Source organism: Diceros bicornis, chromosome 28 (assembly GCF_020826845.1).
Source record: "Diceros bicornis minor isolate mBicDic1 chromosome 28, mDicBic1.mat.cur, whole genome shotgun sequence".
NCBI lineage: Eukaryota > Metazoa > Chordata > Mammalia > Perissodactyla > Rhinocerotidae > Diceros > Diceros bicornis.
Window position 1 is genome coordinate 21506277 of NC_080767.1, and position 22273 is coordinate 21528549.

General features: G+C 42.2%; 2 protein-coding genes across 3 annotated transcripts in view; one reads left to right on the top strand and one right to left on the bottom strand.

Annotated features, from left to right (window-relative positions):
• SLC31A1 (solute carrier family 31 member 1) overlaps positions 1–9296 on the top strand; it is a 32844-nt gene extending 23548 nt beyond the window's left edge. For both annotated transcript variants that reach the window (XM_058523806.1, XM_058523807.1), the window contains exons 2-5: positions 3806–3966; positions 4465–4537; positions 5761–5929; positions 7861–9296. In XM_058523806.1, coding sequence (XP_058379789.1) covers positions 3838–3966; positions 4465–4537; positions 5761–5929; positions 7861–8062 — 573 coding nt within the window. In that variant the 5' untranslated portion in view covers positions 3806–3837 and the 3' untranslated portion in view covers positions 8063–9296. The remainder of the gene's footprint in view (positions 1–3805; positions 3967–4464; positions 4538–5760; positions 5930–7860) is intronic.
• Positions 9297–14260: 4964 nt separating this feature from the next.
• On the bottom strand, positions 14261–22265 carry CDC26 (cell division cycle 26). The gene is made up of 3 exons (XM_058523816.1): positions 22160–22265; positions 19403–19524; positions 14261–14715 (listed from the first exon to the last, which is right to left on the bottom strand). Exons 2-3 carry the CDS (start codon positions 19481–19483, stop codon positions 14539–14541), a joined length of 258 nt encoding a protein of 85 aa, XP_058379799.1. The 5' UTR covers positions 19484–19524; positions 22160–22265; the 3' UTR covers positions 14261–14538.
• Between the last annotated feature and the right edge of the window lie 8 nt (positions 22266–22273).

A 22273-nucleotide genomic window follows, 5' to 3' on the forward strand; every position in this document is an offset into this window, starting at 1 on the left:
ATGTTCTCCAGCTACGTAGTTAAGCTCATGACTCCATTGTCTAATGCAAAGGCACTTCTCCATTATGGGTACCCCTTGGATTCTGTTAGATAAAACTAATTTGCCTGAATTGGCAAAAATTTTAATGAAAGTACAGTATTCCTGATCTTTCCACCTAATTATAAACTCAGCTTGGTAAATAAAATATTGTAGGTAGAGTTTATCATAGATCGAAAGTTAGGAATCCTAAGATTTTCTTGTTGTTTGTTTTTCAGTTCTATCCTTGAGTTATATTCTCAGATTTTTTTTTGTTAGTATTCTTCTTTATAAATAATTTGTAAATTTAATGAAATGGAAGAATGAGGATAAGAAGAAAAGTGAATGGTGGAGATTTTAAACAAGAACAGGAGTTCTTGGAATTAACATGGATGTAGATTGTCCTAAAACCAGAAATCCAGTGAATTGGTAAATACAAAAATTTTCCTAAAGTTCCACCTATCACTCATCATTACTAACTTTTCCACAAGTTCCATTAATGATAATTGCTTTACAAGTCAAGAAACTTGATTCAGCTACTTTGTGGACCTTGAACCCAGTTCTTAGAGACAGTGGGGTGGAGCTAAATTAGAGAAAACAGTTCTTGGAGAGCAAGTAGTTAAAGTTGGCTGTGGAGTTTAGAGAAACTTGAATAAACCAAAGAAAGAACAGCACAGCTCATGATTAAACCATTTTCTTCAGATTACAAATTGAGACAGCAAACAGTATTGCTGTGTTGGTATTCTTTGATTTATTCTTGCTTCAGTACCCATTTTTATTCTGGAAGAAGCTGGGCTTGGATCTTAGATTAAAGCTACCGAAGGAAACAAACTAACACTAACCAACTGCCAGTTTACCTCCTATAAGTAGGATTTCTCTTCTGGAGGGAATGGGTTGGGTGTGTTTGATTGCTTTTAGAAGATGAGTTATCCAAATACGTATGGCTCATCACTGAAAAATCAAGTAGGAAGAGAAATTTATTATTATGCTTTAATAATAAATTTTTTAGTTTTTCCTTTTTTGGTATCATTTGAGTCTGGCATATTCCCATGGGATTTTTCCCAGCACAAGACTTTTAGTGAGCATAAGAACTTGCCAGGATTGGTTTGAGTTTGTGCAAACAGTGGATGTGTGTATGTTAATTTCCACCAGATTTGTACCTTCCTATTCATATACCATTGGGCAAGCTTTGCATAGGATTCCGATATGAGAAATCCATTGTCCACTGACAATGAAGGGAAGTAGATTCTATTCCTGCTCTATTTCCGAGTGTATTTGAATGTGAAATATATCCTACAAAGACGGCACTTCAAAACAGGTGCGTACTTTGAAAGGCATTCTTGAGATGTGGACGTCTGAATTACTGGGTCACTGTATGTCTGAAGAGATTTGAAATCACAGCTTCATTGAGCAGGTGTCTCTAGTTGATAATGAAGCTCCTGAACAATTGGGAACTTGTGGGTCTTCAGAAAACGTTGATGGGAAGAATATGTAGAAGTTCCTCAAAGAAATCAAAGGTACAAATATTAGGTAGTTTGTGGTGCTATGTTCTTGCTTTTTTTTTTTTTTTTTTTTTTAAGATTTTATTTATTTATTTATTTCCCCCCAAAGCCCCAGTAGATAGTTGCATGTCATAGCTGCACATTGTTCTAGTTGCTGCATGTGGGACACGGCCTCAGCATGGCCGGAGAAGTGGTGCGTCGGTGCGCACCCAGGATCCGAACCCGGGCCACCAGCAGCGGAGCGCACACACTTAACCGCCAAGCCACGGGGCCGGCCCTATGTTCTTGCTTTTTAAACTGTCCTTTACATGTTATCCTATGCCCCCAAATGAAAATTGTGACTGTTCACTTTCCCCTTTTAGCTTTTAGCCCTGAAGCCTCCGAGGAAAGACACTGTGTCTGGTTCATCTCTGTCTCTCTCTCAGTCTCTTATGCCAGAAGGCACTCTGCAAATATTCACTGAATCTATGGCCAAGATTCATGTTATGGAATGAAATTATCCTTTATGGTTTTCTTATGCTATAATCACTTTTCAGACTGTTTTTGGAAGAGAACAAAATTTGTGACTTCTACTTCAGTCTCTTTATGAGGATGTGTCAGCAGTCTTCCTGGCTGGCAAAAGTCTTTTCATTCTTATTTTACTTAATTTGCTTGGTTCAAAATCATAATTTATAATCACTCTGATACCAGTGATCTCTCCATCCTACCATGATTCTTTGTCTGGAAACTGCTGCCCATTTACCGTTTGTCCCATCACTGAAACTGTGTGTGCGCTCTCTTGTTGATTATTTTTGTGTGTATTCTATTTTTTACTGTTTACTATAAAAACTTTGCGGACAAAGATCTTGTTACATATCTCTTGGTACCACCAATCTTTTATGGCAATAGTATTAATAAGACCAGACTTTCAAGCTCAATAATTATTAAGTAATGTAGTATCTGGCATGAGAGTTACTTAAATTCAAAGTTGAACTTTGGTTATTCCTAACTGATGCTTTACGTTGTCCTTTTCTGGAAATAAGAACCTATTTCTTAAGGTTCTTGCTGTCCTAGAATCATGGGATAGGAGTTGAAGAGGGGAAAATAGACGGCGGAATATTTGTGCTTTTGAGTTAGACATACATGACTCCCTGTATCTACGTAAATTTTCTAAAATATAACTCTTCTCCACCTCTTAGTAATGCTGTCCTAGTCCCCTGTTTATTTCCTTCACAGCACTAATCACACTATGAAATTGTTCTGTTTACTTTATTGTTTGTTTCTCCATCAGGTGCCTTGTGTGTCTTATTCCCTGTTGAATTCCTAGCACTCAGCTCAGAGTTGGGCATGTAGTATAGCTTCAGAAATATTTATCAATTGAAAGTATAATGAAAGGCACCCTGAGGCTTTTGAACATGGAATACCTGCTTGGAATTTCCCAGGCACTCTTTCCTGCACAAATTGGAGTTGAGGGACACACAAAGAGAGTCCAGCAAGACCTCCCTCTCCACCCTCCCCACCTTTCCTCTCCTCACCCTCACCCCAGCTACAGGAGTTTTTGCTCCTTGGTTTATGTGCCAGATGGACTTTTGCAGTAAAGCGGTGATGTGGTAGTAAAGATACAAGGCTGAATATGCAGTAGTCTAGACTTAATTTAATATAGAATATCCAATTTATACCTTGTTTTCAGTGTTCTCAGCTCTAATGCCCTGCTAGGACTGATGTTGTATCTAAATTCTGAGCACACTGCTTGCCTAGGGCAGCAATAGACCTTTTATTCAAATTTAAATTAGCTGAAGGCTAGTTGTCCTATATGTGAAATTGTGTTCTTAATATTCTGATTGAACACACACAGGCCATCCAATTAGGTGAATCGTCTGAAGTACTTTTTATCTACTGACATTTATGATTAGAAAGCCTTAGAGCAGTTAAATTTCATTAATGGCATCAATTTGTCCATTATTACAGATTGTCTATTTCCTGCAACCCAAAGAAGCTACTTTTCTTCTCCTTATCTCATATCTAAATTTGAACATACATTAAACATATCTATTAAAGTAACGATTCTGCAGAATGAGGGTTAGGTTTCTGAAACCCTAAGTGTAAATCCCTTCCGCCACAGTCTCCAAAAGTGATCCCTATTTGCACAGTTATTTCTCTCTCCATCTGTAGATTATGAAGAATAATTCTGAGTAAAGGTGCTAGGAGAGTGTTCATTCATTGGATGAAATCCCACATTGACAAAGTATTTATCAAGAATTAAGATTTTATTTCCTTAAGTTATTATATATAATTCTTTTTCTTACAAGAATCTTCTGCTGACTCAACTTTTCCTGGAAAAATGGACCATTCTCACCACATGGAGATGAACCATATGGACCACAACACTACCACGGCACCTGCTCACCATCACTCGGCCACTTCAGCCTCCCACTCCCATGACGAGAGCATGGACCATATGATGATGATGGTGAGTGCCACAGGAGGGGCAGCCCAAGCCCTCTCTCACCCACTTGGGTAATAGAAATAATTGAATTTTAGGACTGGAAGGTTGTCTTTAGAGCTCAGTTTACTGATGAGGAAAAACTAAGACCGAGACAAATCAAATAATTTGCCCAAGATCATGTGGCAGATTAATTACAGAGCCATGCCAGAACCAGAACCAAGATTTCTAGGCTTCTTTCTTCTCTATTGCTTTCTTTCAAAGTTGACCCTTTCCTGAATTAAGTTGTGGTCTTTATGCTTTGTGTAGGAAAGAGAAAAATACAAAAGTCGATGGTGGGGGCAAAGGAGAGTACTAGTGGAGAGTATCTGTGGTAGGAATGCTAAAATAAGGAAGAAAGCCTCCCACTTCAGTGTCTCTCATTATCCAGATCAGCTACTTTTAAATGTGCTAAGCTTCTTTACCTAAAATTCTCAGTGAGAATCTTTAATTGTCTCTAATTGTCTTGGTTTGGTTTTCTGGCAGCCTATGACCTTCTACTTTGGCTTTCGGAATGTGGAACTATTGTTTTCTGGTTTGGTGATCAATACAGCTGGAGGTGAGTAAGCCATCAGGTGGTGTTTGAAGGTAACAGTCACATGAGAGACAGTGACAAAGAATCTGGAAACCCAGCACCTCTTTCTGCCATGATTACTGAATCATTATAGTTATGATACATAACCATTTTGCTTCCTGTTTCCTACCTGGAAGGTAAGGATACACAATGCTTATTTTGGTCCTACAGTAAACCTCCCTTAAATAACGTGTATGTTTTAGGGTTTCTGAAAAATAATTTAGATACCAGATAAGAGTCTTTTGTAATCCATTTCTTTTCATCCTTTTCCAGAGTGTTTCCTTGTCTGATAAGTTTTTGGTCCTGGACGTAAGACTCGAGTCAAGTTCGAATGACATAAGCATTTTATATTACATACCACAAAATAACCTTAGGTTAAAAACTATTGATCTAGTACAATCCTTCCATTTTACGGATAAATTAAACCTCAAATAGCAAAACGATTAGCCCTAAATCACATAGAGTTAGTATGTCAGAGCTAGGACAGAGACCCAGACCTTCTAGATCTGCCTACGCCAGTGCTCTTTCTAACTTACCAAACTGTGGTCTGCATCATTCCTGATTATTGGCATGGCTGATCTTAGGGTCCGTCCTAGTTTTTTGTAACTAATCAGCCATTTCTTTGTGTCTATAAGGTCATGTTGGTGTCCCTTAAGTTCAAATTGCACAAGCTCAGTGGTCAATTGGACTGCTTTGCGCACCAGATGTATCTTTGGATCCACAAAATGAATTTGTTCTGGGAAGAAAGGGAGCATTTAGTTTAGGTAGTGTGTTAATTCAGCAGTTTGAATACATTCATATCATTACCAACACTTTGCAGTGTGAAAAACTTAGAGTCGAAATGCCTGTTCAAGAAATAGCACTCAAAAATAAGTCGTTTTATTCCTCTTTTGCATATTCTACATTGTGTGTTTCAATTAACAAGCTAATTTAATGACATCAAGCAACCAGACCAAAAGGTTATTGTTGTTCAGATAATTTTTTGTATCTTAACCAGAAATTGAATATGTTCTTCAGTGGAGGCAATGGTTTTCACTAACACCATCTTAGCTGTTCTCTTCTCTCTGTACAAGTGAAGAGGTAACAATATAATGAATTCAGAAATTGAGAGTAGCACTTTTTCTGTGTTGTCTTTCTAGCTTGGACAGCACACCAGCTAAGGACTTTGCTTGTTTGACAGTACCACCATCTTTTCCTTCCCTATTTAGAAATGGCTGGAGCTTTCGTGGCAGTGTTTTTACTAGCAGTGTTCTATGAAGGACTCAAGATAGGCCGAGAGAGCCTGCTGCGCAAGTCACAAGTCAGCATTCGCTACAATTCCATGCCTGTCCCAGGACCAAATGGTACTACACTTATGGAGACACACAAAACTGTTGGGTAAGAAGATCAAACAGATCAAGTTGGAAGTTCTGGAGAGCTAGATTAGTTAAGCAGCAAAGCAGCTATCTTACTAGCAACAGCCTCCTCTTGAGTTAGTGATTCTATATGACCTTGATCAAAACTGTCTTGGGAGACAAAACCGTCCCATTTGCAACAACATGGATGGACCTGGAGGGTATTATGTTAAGCAAAATAAGCCAGAGAGAGAAAGACAATCACCGCATGATTTCACTCATAAGTGGAAGATAAACTAACACACGGACAGAGAGAACTGTTCGGTGGTTACCAGGGGCAAGGGGGTTGGGGGGTGGGCACAAGGGGTGAAGGGAGGCATTTATACAGTGACTCCCAAACAATAATGTACAACTAAAATTTCACAATGTTATAACCTGTTAAGACATCAATTAAAAAAAAATTGGGTGGGGGGCTGGCCCCATGGCATAGCGGTTAAGTGCGTGCGCTCCACTGCTGGCGGCCCGGGTTCCAATCCCAGGCGCACACCAACACACCGCTTGTCAGGCCATGCTGTGGCGGCACCCCGTATAAAGATGGGCACGGATGTTAGCTCAGGGCCAGTCTTCCTCAGCAAGAAGAGGAGGATTGACAATGGATGTTAGCTCAGGGCTGATCTTCCTCACACACACACAAACACACTAAATGAATAAATAAATACATTTAAAAAAATATTTTTTTAAAAAAAAACACTGTCTCTGGAGGCTTGGGGTTGTGGGTCATGAGTAGGCCAAAGGAGGAATAATAGGAACCCTTCTGCAAACATGACATTTATTCTGAGTTTTAAGTATTGGTCAATTTGGAAGAACGTAAGACATCTGTATTTTAAAATATTTGCCAAAATAATAATAAACAAGTTAAGAAAAGAAATTTAGGGGCCGGCCCCGTGGCTTAGCGGTTAAGTGAGCGCGTTCCACTGCTGGCGGCCCGGGTTCGGATCCCGGGCGTGTACCGACACGCCGCTTCTCCAGCCGTGCTGGGGCCGCATCCCACATACAGCAACTAGAAGGCGGTGCAGCTATGACATACAACTATCTACTGGGGCTTTGGGGGGAAAAAATAAAAAAAATAAAAATTAAAGAAATTTAGGTCAGGGTATAGAAGAATGGCAGAATCCAATTGATTCCTTTCTGTAAAAAATTGTGCCTACCCAGCTCTAGTCTCATTTTGTTTACAATATAAGACTGTACAAATGTCTGTATTCCATCTAAGAAAGTACTTGGATGACTATTGGTTTTTCCCACAGATTGGCAAATGCGTTTTGAGATTCAGTTTTAATAGAAATGTACATCTTAAAACTAAATTGGTGTTCAAGGAATCCTATAGACCAATATCCTACTTTCAAGTAAGCACGATACTGTTTATTCCCATTGTATCAATGAGCTTATTGAGGCCCAAATAGTTTGTGACTTACCTAAGGTGACAGAACTAGTAAGTGACAGAAGTGATAGCCAGGTCTCCTGATCCCTAATAAAGTGCTTTCTACTACACCACCCAACCCTTGATTCTATTTCCATTGTTTTAGAATGTAAACTTTGACAAGGTGGAAGGCCTGAAAATGTTCAGGCAAATACGTATGAGAGGGCTTAGGGCTTCGCTTTCAGGATACAAAATGGAGGTAAGTCAGGAGATCACTCCTCCTTCCTCTCCCCTTTTCCCAAAGAGGGTCCCTCCTGCTGACATATAATCCTATCTGGCCAATGTTTATAAACCTGACAGCCCTACCATGTTTTATTTCCAGGGATCAATAAACAACATACGTACACACAAGTGCCCACGAGTTGCCATGGTGGCTGTGAGGGAGTCCGGCTCAAGTTGAGCTCATGACTACGACTGTTCCCCCTGTCTCCTGACCTGCCGAGCTGCCTGAACACTCCTAGGGGTCCCTGATTGTTGTGTCCCTGTTTGCTCTCCAGGCAACAGATGCTGAGCTTTCCTCACCTCCTGCAGACAGTGCTGCATATCATCCAGGTGGTCGTCAGCTACTTCCTCATGCTCATCTTCATGACCTACAATGGGTACCTCTGCATTGCTGTAGCAGCAGGGGCCGGCACAGGATACTTTTTCTTCAGCTGGAAGAAGGCGGTGGTTGTGGATATCACAGAGCATTGCCATTAACATCAAACTCTGTGGTGTGGCCTTATCGATTGCAGTGGGAAGCAGTTCAAGGCTGGAAGACATGATTCCTACTCCAATCTTCCCTTCTCGCTCCTTATCTCCTTACACACGCACGCACGCACACACACACACACACACACACACACATATCTGCTCAACAGAGGTTTAGCTTACAGTCTCTGAGCTAAACTGGTAACCTCCCTCTTTCCCTAATGAACTGCGATTCTCATTTCTCTTGAGGTGAACCCACACATGAGATGTCCTGTCCTCCCCCATCGCCTTAGATCCAAGTTATAAGTTCTTGTCTAATCCAAGTAGCTTTCTATTCAATGGCTTGATCACCTGATTCCTCTTTTAGACTTCTGTTTTCATTTTTTTAACAGACAATATGTGAATTTGGTGTGTTTTTCCTGGGTCAGTGAAGGAGAGGGATTAACTTCAGCCAGGATTGACAGCAGCTGAGGGAAATTCTTGCCTAACTAAACCCAGAACCCATGCTTACCGTTAAAAAATAAATTCCGGGTCTTTGGACTCAATGAGTGGCAAATACATTGTGCCTTTCCTGAGGTGTGATGTGTTACACTGAAATCTTTGTAGTGGGCAGAGGGGTGGTTTGAGACTAAATACAGGCCTGGAGCTTGCAGAAATGTGCATTCTTGGGTGGCTGACTCCTCAACTTGTGTTCCCACTTAACATTTCATTAGAATGAACTTGTCAATCAAAAAAAAGATGACAATTTGAGAAAATAGAAATAGATATTTTAAAACAAAACGGTTGACATTCCGACTTGCTACCTTGGTTTGTCACAGCTGAATGAAGCGAAAGAGTTTGACTCATTTCCTCCCATTAATTGTTTTCATGTGACTGCCTCTAAACCAGTAGTTTTCAAACTTTAGCATGCATCAGAATCACCTGAAGCATTTGTTAAAACACTGGTTGCTCGCCCTCAAACCAGAACCCCACAATTGGCATTTTTAACCAGTTCCCAGGTGATGCTCCTGCTGATGGTCAGGGGACCACACTTTGAGAATCTCTGCTTTAAACTAAGGGAGCTCACCTGGTGGGTGAGCTTCCTGGTACTGGGCATGGAATTGGAATTGCTATCAGTAGGTGCTATGTCTGGGCTTAACTCATATACTGAATGCTGCTGGTCAATACTTAATCATTCCACAAGCATTGATTCAGCCCCAACTGGATGTATGTGTGCCCAAGCACACGTGCACAAAGGGCTGTAGCCAAACAGCATGGATGAAATCACTAGCTCTTATTTTAATGGATCTGTGGTTTCTTCAAAGTAGCTTGAGATTGAAAAGACCTTTGATCTGCAGTGTAAATCAGCCAGTCATGGGCCAGAAGGGCAAAAGTCCAGCCCTCTCTTTAGAGAGGCTTAGGGTATGGTCTGCTGACGGCTAGATTTTCCTCAGCCCTCAAACTCCATGCCCACACCAGGCAGATCCTCATCCTCTGCATGCCCATCTTTGTTACTCTTGGGGGCTTAATTAGATCACAGGTGGCCAAAAGCTCTTTTCTCATTGAAGAATCACATTGGATTTTTATTCTATTTGGTTGTTAGTCTACACTGCAGTCTTGTTCCCAGCCCAAACTACCTCTGTAAAGTGACTCTTCCTGTGCTGGTCTGTTAAATCCTGCCCTCCTTGGTGCTAGACTCCAGTCGTGCCTCAGGGCAGAGGAGACACGACACAGCTATCCTGTTGGCCTCTGTTGTGGTTTTGAAGTTTGTGCTTTCTCTATGGGTGCCCATTAACTATTTGGAGAGCGAGGAGTGTGTACTTCCATGGCTTTGAACCAAGGGAGGGTTATGAGCCTACTGGATTGAGGTTAAAATCTAAGAACCAACATTTCGAGTTTTGTGCTTTTCTCTCATTCCAAGCCCTTGTAATGCTAACACTTAGCATGAGCAGCGTGAATGACAGGTACTGACAGAGTCCAACATTAAGGTAAATAGCCTGTTATTGTCTCAGAAACCAAGGAATAATAAAACCATGAGAATAATAAGAATCAATGTTTAGTAGTGACCCTGGTCCTCTCTAGAAATCTTAGCATGAGCTGCTACAAAAGACCCTTTCAGGTACAGGAAGTTATCAGTAAGGTAAGAAAAATCAAGGCCAGTTAAGACAAAATGGTATGAATTTGAAACTCAGAAACATCAGTTTGGCATAAGTCTTCAGGTACTCAAGACAGAATCTCATGACAAACCTGAATCCCGCAGTTCTTAAACTAGCTTGCCAAAGGAGGAAGCTAGTGAAGGAGAAAAAAAATTAAAGCTTAAATTCTATCTTTCTTGCGCTCTTGGATTGTGCTAATATAATGATCTTGTTGACTTTCATTTCTGTGTCTGTGTTCATTTGGAATTGAGCCTGACTTCTTTGTTCCTTTTGAATCAGATTTCTCTTTTCCTCTTTCCCTGTTCACATTAGAAGCCCGTATCCCCATTTCTTTGGCCCCTTGTTCTGCTCTGCTTTTCTCTTTCTTTCAGTCTTTTATCCCATAGATCTAGTTTATTAAGTCTCCCTAGCCCTCCTGATGCAATGGATATTGCTATGCAGCAGATATAGATACCAACCAGAAGTTGTAATACTTGATAGAGACCTTAAGCATGGTTCGAGGAGCAACTGTCCGGCTGGAATTTCTACAAGGCTTGGTAAAGAGCTACCTAGTACCATCTGCAGAGTTACAGAATCTCAGGTGCTGTCTCCAGTCTATGCTACAGGAACACTAAGCCCCCCATTGCCCACAAACAGAGAATCCTTTGTGTCCACCAGGGAGTTAGAGATTAAGGTTTCTTCACTACCTCTATGGTAGGGTTGTCTGGAATTCCCTTGCAAGCTGTGGGGCACTGGTCTTGGATTCTAGCCACAAGGGGTTCCTTATAAGGAGAGGGAGCAGAGGGTACACTTTCATGTCATTTAATTTTGATCCTGCCCTCTCTGGCTGCTGCTTTTAGAAGATACATCTAAAGATACAAAGTCTGCACTTGATATTATGCCTTAATCACTGAGTCTACAATTAATGTTGACTGCTTTAGATTGTAAGCTCCTGGAGAGCAGTATTGCTGTAGTAGGAATGTTTTAACAGTGTCATGTACAAAAGAACAAAATAAATATTTTGATTTTGTGATTCTATGTATGTCTTTTTTTTTTTTTGTGAGGAAGATCGGCCCTGAGCTAACATCCATGCCAATCCTCCTCTTTTTTGCTGAGGAAGACTGGCCCTGGGCTAACCTCTGTGCCTATCTTCCTCCACTTTATATGGGACGCTGCCACAGCATGGCCTGACAAGCGGTGCCTCAGTACCCACCCAGGATCCGAACTCGGGCTGCCAGCAGCAGAGCGCGCGCACCTAACCGCTAGGCCACAGGGCCAGCCCCCTATGTATGTCTTTCTACACAGAATGATATCAGAGTAAGTGGTCTCTTCATTGTCCACATAGAGTGTGGCCATTACCATCAGTTTTTAAGATGTCAGTCTTTTAGGTGGCATGATCTCTGTTTTCATCTCACTCTACTCCTCTACTTAAAATGATAAGCTAGTACATGCCAGAAGATCTGCATGACCTTTTGCAAAGGAGACAGGGTCTTCATGAAGCAGCAAATATCTGAGTATACCAAGGATTCCTGAATTTAAAAGCTAACTTGTCATATCATAATCCCTTCCTTGTATTTATACTGTCAGGCAAGAGGCCCTGAGTTGGGCCTCTAGGAACTTCACTGCCAAGCCTTGAGATGAGCATTAACCCTGCCTGTCCCTTTGGTAATGCCAGGATGCAGGTGTTATGTGCCCTTCCTACCAGCCCCTACGTGGGCATCTTGCCATTTAGCACCACTGCTGCTCCCTTCCATAGTGTAGTATGATGAGCAGAGACTTGGGAGTCAGGCATACTTGGGTTTGAATCCTGGCTCCACCACGTACTAGGAGTGTGACCTTAGGCAAGTTATTTTAATAATCCCTAAGCCTTACTTTTCTCATTTATAAAAAGGCAATAATAGTACCTATTTGAATTAGGAGCAATATGTATAAAGCATCCAGCACATAAGAGGCATCCAAGCCACTTGCTGTTAGTGCCGTCGAGTCAATTCCAACTCCTGGTGCCCCTGTGGACAGCAGAGCAGAACCCTGCTCCGTCTTTTTGCACCATCCTCTCACCTTCTGGTGTTGTATCAGACAACACTCCACTGCTATTCACAGGGTTTTCGTGACCAGTTTGTTCAGGAGCAAGTGGCCAGGTCCTTCTTCCTAGTCTGTCTTAGTTTGGAAGTTCCACAGAATCCTATCCACCTTGGGTGACCCTGCTGGTATTTGAAATGCTGGTGGCATAGCTTTCAGTGTCACAGCAACAGGCAGCTGCTACAGTATGACAACAAACGGGTGGTGTGGTTCCCCGACGGGATCAGGAACTCACTGCAGCAATGAGACTGCTGTGTTTTAACCACTAGACCACCAGGGCTGGCTATCCAAACAATCGTAAGTATATTTTTATTGTCTTCTGATTACCATTACTCCAGCTTTCAGGAAAATGAAACGTCCGCTCCTTTGGATAAGGTCAGTATCTCTTGACAAGCACCTGACCATCTTCCTGAGTTTGGGCAATCCAGAAATGAACACTAGGACCTAAGAAATACAGAATCCATGCATGTGATTTCAGTTGTGTCAAAAAAGATTTACAGCTGCAATAAGCTCTTATCTACCAATCTGTTGTCTCATTCTTTATAAATAAAATAGCATGGACGTTTCCTGAGAATTGAAACAGCAGTCTCTCACTCGACCCCCGATTTCCCCACTTTCTTAGACCCAGCAGTGGAAGACCAGGAAAACAGCGTAGCAAGGAAGTTTAGAGGCATGGGTTCAGAAATCAGTCAGCCTGCCTGAGTTCAAATCTCAGCACTACCCCTTAATAGCTGAGCATTAGTTTTGCCTTTTTTAAAGTTAGGATAAAGTATTCTCATATGAGTTGAAGATTACATGAGATAATCTGCATAAGGCGCTCGGTACGGTGTCTTACACACAGAGCCCTCCGAGTATTTGCTATTAGGAGGGAAGGGGAAGAAATTCAGGAGGCACAATGTTTTCATGCTTCTGTGCCTATTCATGCTGGGAAGTCACAGTGACAGAGGCTGAGGCAGAGTCTTGTTTCTTCTTTTTTTTTTTTTTGCCCTTCCATATTGGCCTTTGCAGGCTTAGACATAATAAAACATTTCCCTATCTGAAGCCTGATTCTTGCTGTGTTAAGACTGTAAGATAATAGAATTGAAGGTCCTAGATAAAACTAGAAGAATAAAGGTCTTGTAAGAATGGAAGAAGGGAAGCTATGTATCCTCTTCTATCCCTGCCTCTCCCACATTCTTATTACCCAGACTTAAACTACCCCAGAAAGGCTGGGTAAAACCCCACTAAGGGGTCTTGTTAGAACCTATGATCCTAGAGGGTCTTTCTACCACAGCTGGTTCCCTGTAGTTGAATTAAACAGTGAAAACAATAGAACATGATTCTAAATTACCCTCTGAGCTGCCTCTCAGATTGGCTCCTAGTAGCAAAAATTCTTAGGCAAGTTGGGAAAGGAAGGAAAATTGGAATGATGGTAATACTGTTAGAAGCATTCTTATGTTTCCTTCCACTGCCTGTCCTCCCAAACTTATCCCCAAACTAGTTACAAAGCCATTCTGTCAACAGATTCTGGAAATCCACAACTTGGTCAAGTTTACACCAAATCACTAGAATCTAATCTCCACAAGGGCAAGGATCTTTGCTGATTTTGTTCACTGATGTTACTAAGTGCCTAGAATGGTACCTGGCACATAGTAGGCACTCAATAAATACTTGCTGAATAAATGAGTTAAATGAAAGTCAGTGACAGGGATCAACTAGAAGTGTTTTGTGCTTAGGGTCTTTTAACAAAGATGGAAAGAATGATGTTACCTCTTGTAAGCAATTACCTTTTAAAGATTTTATTTATTTATTTTTTCCCCCCAAAGCCCCAGTAGATAGTTGTATGTCATAGCTGCACATCCATCTAGTTGCTGTATGTGGGATGCGGCCTCAGCGTGGCCGGAGAAGCGGTGCGTAGGTGCGCGCCCGGGATCTGAACCCGGGCTGCCAGCAGCGGAGCGCACGCACTTAACCGCTAAGCCACGGGGCCGGCCCCAGCAATTACCTTTTAAAGTCTGGGGGTTAACAGTGCTATTATACTTCATTAAGGATGTCCACACTTTTCTAAAAATATATTTATTTTTAAAAACAAAAATCAGACAAGTTTTACAGAGTCAAATTTTCCAGAGACAAACGAGTTTGGATTTCAGCTTAGAGTGCAAATTAAGCATTGATAATCTCATGCAGAACTATTTCTCTGCAGGAGGTCAAACAGTCTGCTTGACTACAAGCACTCGATTCTCCAAATCTTGTTTGTACTTCTGCCATCATTTTACTCCATTCCAGGGCTCTGGCACACAAGATAGTCCACCTCTAAAATTCAAAACTTCCAAATTGAGATGAACGATTGTTGGGCTTGGGTTGGGGTTTATAACCAATTCGATCATTAATCATTTGTTCCCGGCTCTTGGGGTCACTGCTGAGCCCAATGGTGCCTTCTCCATCACTGCCTCCTACAACTTCCACATCTTCCTTTTGTTTCTTACGGTTCTGAAAGTATAAAAGTTTTAGGATTAAGGCAACATTCTTTCCATTAGCAAACATTTATTTAGTACTTTCCATGTACTAGGCATAGGGTAAAGGATAGGGTTAGGGTCTATAGAACAATAAACTGAAGTCCTAGGTTCAGACGGTTAGGGCTACAAGGAAGATACAGGGATATAGTGATAAAAGATATAATCCCTACCCTCCAGAATGTCACAGTCTAACAGGGAAACAGGTAAATAGACAATTACAACATAGGGTGATCAGGGCTATGACAGAGGAAAGCCCACACTGCCAAAGAAACACAGAGAAGGGGTGAGGAGTGAGTAGTGGTGGAGGTTCAGAGCAAGAAGCTGCAATTAGAAAGATAAATAACAGTTGGCAGACAAGGCGGAAAGAAGGGTGTTTCAGTAAATTTATTATTCAAGAGAATAGATGCAAAAATTAAGTGACTGGTAAAACAATAACCACCAGACATTAACAGGTTGACTGACACCATGAGATTAAATGTAGCACAGGAATAGGCCTATCTTATCAAAGGCCTAAGTTTGAGGTTTCATTTTGTTTTCAGATAAAAGGTTTGGCTTTTATTTATTTATTTATTTTTTGTTAGGAAGATCAGCCCTGAGGTAACATCCATGCCAATCCTCGTCTTTTTGCTGAGGAAGACTTGCGCTGAACTAACATCCATGCCCATCCTCCTCTACTTTATATGGGACACCGCCACAGCACGGCCTGGCAAGCAGTGAGTTGGTCCGTGCACGGGATCCAAACCCAGGCTGCCAGCAGCAGAGCGCGTGCACTTAACTGCTACGCCATAGGGCCGGCCCAAGATTTGGCTTTTAAGTCACAAGTGACTGCAGAATTCACAAAGTCTATGTCTCAGTTTAATCATTTTCAAAAGGAGAGACTAACCCTTATCCCATAACTACCACTACCTGACTGTAAAGATGATATTAGATGATGAAACTCTCTGAGAGAGGGAACATATGTCTTATCTAGAGTTGCTTACCAGAAGAATGGCTCCACTACTCTAATCACTGCAATTGCCGCCATTCTTCACCACTTACTGCTGAGCTGTGAGCATTTAATGCCAACGTCCAAGTATTACAGTGAATCAAACAAGGTATTACATATATATATAAATATAATGACCTTTCTGAGTCACTCTCTAGTCTACACTACCAATAAGTTACCATCAGAAAATTCGCCCCAAACACCTTTGTAAAATCAAGTTCTAAAAGGCAAACGATGCTAGCATTTTATAAGCCATAAGAACCTCCGAGAATATCCAAATGGAATGAATCGCTTAAAAGGCTTCCTACATGGGGCCAGCCCAGTGGCGTAGTGGTTAAGTTTGCACGCTCCGCTTCAGCAGCCCGGGGTTCACAGGTTCAGAGCCAGGGTGTGGACCTAGGCACCACTTATCAAGCCATGCTGTGGCAGCATCCCATATAAAGTAGAGGAAGATGGGCACGGATGTTAGCCCAGGGCCAATCTTCCTCAGCAAAAAGAGGAGGATTGGCAACAGATGTTAGCTCAGGGCTAATCTTCCTCACAAAAAAATAAATAGGGCCAGCCCCGTGGCTTAGCGGTTAAGCGTGCGCGCTCCGCTGCTGGCGGCCCAGGTTCGGATCCTGGGCGCGCACCGACGCACCCCTTCTCCGGCCATGCTGAGGCCGCGTCCCACATACAGCAACTAGAGGGATGTGCAGCTATGACATACAACTATCTACTGGGGCTTTGGGGGGAAAAAAATAAAAATAAATAAAATAAATAAATAAATAAAAGGCTTCCCACCATGAAAAACTGCTGTTTCAGAATCTAGAGTCATCAAAATGTAATCAAACTAATTTTAGTAACAAATGAAATACCAGTTTTCTACTGGTTTCATTTTAGTTCAGGGCAAAACTATCCCTCCCTCCTAAGTTGCTCTAAAACAGGTCAAACCCACTGGCTAATTGCTTTTAGTAGAAAGACTAACTCAATAGTGAGCTGACTCTGAAGAGTCAAAGTTCAGTACGCTAGCACTTTATGAGACTCACTACAACTGAACTTTACACTTAAAGCTCACCCTTAGAAACTATCAATATGAGCTTTTAAAAAGCAAAAAATTATGATACTTAGAGAACACTAAAGTCTGCTGGGGTGAGGAAGAGGGAAAAGAAATCCAAGTTATCTGTCTTAATAAGAAGCACAGACAATACATAATAAAGCCATTATGTTCGTGGACATGTACAAGATATAATGTCCTCTGCCATAGAGTATAAAATATCTCCTAGGACAGCAAATGAAAACAGACTTGTATTGAGCATCTCCTTTGGGCCTGGTACTGCCGGGAACAGATGCAGAGAAGAATATATTAATTCGTGCCTTCAAAGAGCATATGGCCTAGTGGGGGAAAACAGAAACACAAATAGTTAAAACAGAGTGATAGTGCCTACGAGAGAGGTCAGCACAGGAGGAAGAGGTTGAACCTAACCCAGCGGGGGACAGGTAGACTAGGAAGACTTCTGGCTGGAAGGAGCTGAGTCAAAAGATGAGGTGTTAGGCAGGCAAAGAAAGAGAAAGGGCATTTCAGGCAAAAGGAACAGAATGTGCAGAGGCACTGAGATTCAAGTTAAAGATAATGCAGCAGCGGGAGATAAAGTGGAGTAATGAGCAAGGACCAGGTCATAAAGGGCGTTGCGTGCCTAAGGAATCTGGACCTTATTCTGAAGGCCACTAAAGAATTTAAGCCTTATTAATGGACATCTAATACTGTGGGGTTAGGTTACACTTTAAAATACATACTGAGGGGGCCGGCCCTGTGGCCTAGTGGTTAAGTTCGGTGCACTCTGCTTCGGCACCCTGGGTTCGGTCCCCGGGCACGGACCTATACCACTCGTCAGTGGCCATGCTGTGGCAGCAACCCACACACAAAACAGAGGCAGACTGGCACATATGTTAGCTCAGGGTGAATCTTCCTCAAGCAAAAAGAGGAAGATTGGTCAGGGCCGGCCTGGTGGCATAGCAGTTAAGTTTGCACACTCCATTTGAGCAGCCTGGGGTTCACAGGTTCGGATGCTGGGCACGGACCTACACATCACTTGTCAAGCCATGCTGTGGTGGCGTCCCATATAAAGTAGAGGAAGATGGGCACGGATGTTAGCCCAGGGCCAATCTTCCTCAGCAAAAAAGAGGAGGATTGGCAACAGATGTTAGCTCAGGGCTAATCTTCCTCAGGAAAAAAAAAACATATCAAGCTCCTACTATTTACAAGATGCTGGGAACTAAGTGGTAAAGAAGACAGACATGATTTCCACCATCAAGGTTCCTAATGTAATTGGTTTTACAATAAACAAACAAATCATTGTAAATTATAATAAATGCCATGAAATAAAAGAATAAAGTGCTGTGAGAGACCCTAATGAGATGGAGGCAGCATGGATAGGATTGATACAGCTAACTAAGATAGGCTCAGAAGAGGCCTGTCAGACTAAGGAAATGACATTTAAACTGAGACATGAAGAGAGGGGGAGCACTAAAGGCAGAAGGAAATAATATGTGCAGAGGCCACAGGTAATGAATAGTTTGGCATCTTGAAGGAAATGAAAGCAAGCCAGTGTGCCTGGGGTACAGAGGGCAAGGCAGAGTGGCAGGAGGTGAAACCTGAGAAGGGCCGGAACAAACACATCTTGTAGGCCATGATAAGGAATTCAGATTTTATTCTAAGTGCAGAAAACCACTGAAGAGTTTTAAGGAGAGGGATGACATGATCTGAAAATTTTTAAAGATCATTCTAGATACCTGATGGAGAATGGATTGAAGAGACAAAAATGGAAGCAGAAAGACCATTTTTAGGATGCTACTGAAATTGTACAGAGAGATGATGGTTACTTGGACTAGGGTTGTGCAGTGGAGATGAAAACATGGGTAAATTCTGGAAATATTCTGGAGGTAAAATCAAAGATTTATGGACAGATTGAATACAAAGGGGGAGGAAAAGGGGGACTCAGGTTTCTGGCTTGAGCAACTGCCCAGAGACTGAGATGGGGAACACTGAGGTGAAACTGGTTTGAGGAAGAAATCAAAGAGTTTTTTGTTTTAACATGTTAAGTGTAGTAGGCTGAATAATGACCCCCAAAGCTATCAGGTCCTAAGCCCTGGAACCTGAAAATGTTGCCTTATATGGGAAAAGGGACTATACACATGTGATTAAATTAGGGATCTTGAGGTGGGGGCGTTATCCTGGATTATCTGTGTGGGCCCTAAATGCCATTACATATATCCTTATTAGAGGGGCAGTGGGACACAGACAGAGGAGAAGGCAATGTGATCAGGGAGGCAGAGATTGGAGTGATGCAGCCACGAGTCAAGGAATGCTAGCGGCCACCAGAAGCTAGAAGGGTCGAGGAACGGATTCTCCCCTAGAGACTGCAGGGAGCACAGTCCTGCTGACACCTTGATTTTGGACCAGTGATACTGATTTCACATTTCCGGCCTACAGAACTGTGAAAGAATAAATTTCTGTTGTTTGAAACCACCAAGTGTGTAGTAATTTGTTACGGCAGCCACAGGAAACTAATACATTAAGTTTGAGAGGCTGTAAAGCGTCCAAATAGAGATTTCAAATAAGCTGCTGGTACAAGAGTCTGGAGTTCAAAAGTTGGAGTTTTAAATATTCCTAAGGGTTTGAAAGTTGTGCTCTTACCTCCAGGTCCTTTCGAATGCTCTCAAACTCCTCAATGTCATCAAGCTTCAGCTCCAGGCGGGTTGGTTTTCGTCGCAGCATGTTGAAATCAACATCAAAGGCCAGACCCAGTGAACTATTAGCTGTTAAAAAGGCAGAGAGAAGGAAAAACTGGAGGGGATAAATCTCAGCTGCAAATGTAAGATCAGTTTGTACGCATGCTTGCTAAAATGAATGGCAATAAAAAAGATTCATTTGGGGCCGGCCTGGTGGCGTAGCCCTTGAGTGCGAATGCTCTGCTGCGGCAGCCCGGGGTTCGGACCCGGGCCACACCGACGCACCGCTTGTCAAGCCATGCGGTGGCGGCGTCCCATATAAAGTAGAGGAACATGGGCATGGACATTAGCCCAGGGCCAGTCTTCCTCAGCAAAAAGAGGAGGATTGGCAGATGTTAGCTCAGGGCTGATCTTCCTCACAAAAAAAAAAAAAGATTCATTTGGATTCACACATAGACTTCTAAGACTTTTGGTGTATGATTATTACATTTTTATTACATGATTGAGATCCACAACTTTGTAATTCCAAAAAACTCTTTCTTCAAGAACTTAAAACGCCAAACTACCTATAAAAGAGAATTCTAGGTAACAATCACTTTAATCTCATGCTCCTGTCACATTCAGAGAAATATTCTAGCTAAGAGAATAAAGTTAAAAGATCACATCTTAATTCAGTATAGTCAGTGGGAGAGTATATAAGCCATTAAATTTGATCAACACTACATGAGAATTGTGAGAGATTTGTGATCACCCCCAAATGCTAAAATAAATTTACTAAATCTCACGAAAACTCCCTCTAACTCACCAATTCACAGAGTTGTCCTAAGGATCTAATTAGGTCCTAAATGGATATGTCATTCATTAAACAAACAATTCTTGTGCTCCAGCTACAGAGTTAAAAGGCACAGTCACAGTCAGTGGGGAAAACAAACACATAAACAGAAAATTGCAACACAGTGTAATAAAACTCTGGCAAGGGTAACGCAATGGCACCAAACAGGCACCAATCCAGTCTGGGCTGAGTGTGAGATGGACAGGAATGTGGAGGGCTTCCTGGAAGAGATGATGTCTTAGTTGACTGGTTAAGGACAGACAGAGTAAAGAGATTAAGGGCATTCCAGGCAGAGAGAACAAATACGCAAAGAGGCTCAAGAGAACCCTCCAGAGCTTGAAAACCCTAGGTAATGCTTATGCTAACAAAAAACATTTTTTTGAGAAGAAAATAAAACTCCCCAACTGAGTTTAAAATCTGTGGATTGCATCTTCATATTCTCCACAGCATCCAGTAGAGTGTATCTATAATCACCAGTCAGTAAACGTTTTGTTGAATAAACTGAGATCCAATTAAAGTGAAATGAACTTTTCTTCAGCACTGTGCTATGCTTTTCCATTCCCATTCTTTACATTTTTATTTTAACATAGAAACTGTGACACCAACAAAATTACCCCTATTTTACAGATGACGTCGAAGCTGTTCAGTTTGGTTAATAAATGTCAGCCTCCTATAAAAATTATACATACGTTCCACGGTGAGGATTGATGTAAGATGATTGATGTAACTGACTAATGTAATGAGAATGATGTAAGTGAAAGCTCCTTTAAAGTTTTTACAGACATAAATTATTATTACATGTATCCAGGATGTATCAAGGACTGTGAAATATACAAAGGAAGAAATGTTTCCTTCTCCCACGAAGCTTAGGTGATATTATCAGATAAATACAGGTGATATTATCAACCCAAAACACCAGCACATTACATTTCAAATTGCTTTACATTAAATCAGATAATATCTTGATTCCAGTGTAGGCAAGTGGTAGAGGGAGCCAAAGTTCGAGGGGGGCGGTGGGAGCGGTGGATGCGTAAAAGAAAGAAAAAACTGCTTTGCATTTTAACTCTTCGGCAAACTGTGAAAAATTCTATGAAGCAATATAGAGTAATGGGTACAAGTGCTCTCTAGAGGCAAAAGGGCAGAGGGCAGAGGTTCTAATCCCATCCACCACTTATCACAAACAATTAGCTTCATCCTTCACTGGATTTTAGTTTCTGTAACCGTACTCTGTTGTTGTATGGATTCAATGACGTAATGCAAAGTAAGTTCCAGGAACATAACTTGGCATTTAGTAAACGCTCAATAAATAACAGCCATTATTATTGTAATTGTCCTTGGGCGTAGGGGCGGGGAGGGGCTCTGTCAGCTCGGGAAACACCAACATTTTAAGCATCTCCACCCTCGCCATGGGGGCAAAAGCCTCGTCTTGTTCATCTCTGATGCCCCAGCACGCAGCGGAAGGCAGGGCCATGCAGAGTTGCTTGCGTGCAGATTACCTGACGCCTCACATCCATCATCTCACTCTGAATCTGATACAAAGACTGGGCTGAAGACAAACAACAAAATCAGGCCCTGGCTCCTCCGCCGGGTCTTTATTCTACTTTGGAGCTAGAGTGCTCTTCGAGCTGTTTCTCTCGCCACTGCTCGAATTCATCCAGCTCAGAGGGAGCCCCTGGCAGAGGACTTCCCGACAGCGGAGAACGAGCACAGCTCTCCTTCCGCAGCTCCAGGGCAGCACCCGGGGTCCAGGGTGACGGTTTCCATGGCAACAGGGACCTCCGCTCCAGGATGACGTAAAGCCGCGCGTCGGGCCGGGAGGGACCGCAGGCCCCGGAAGCCCTAGATTCGCTCCCGAGTTCAGCCCGGAGCCGCGCGCCTCGACGCACCTACCTCTTTTCAAGGCTGCTCAGCCCCTTCCCAGAACCTCGGCGCCCACTACGACTCTTCTGCCAGGCCAGCTGGACTACACTTCCCAGACTACTCTCAACCTCTCTCCTCGCAGAA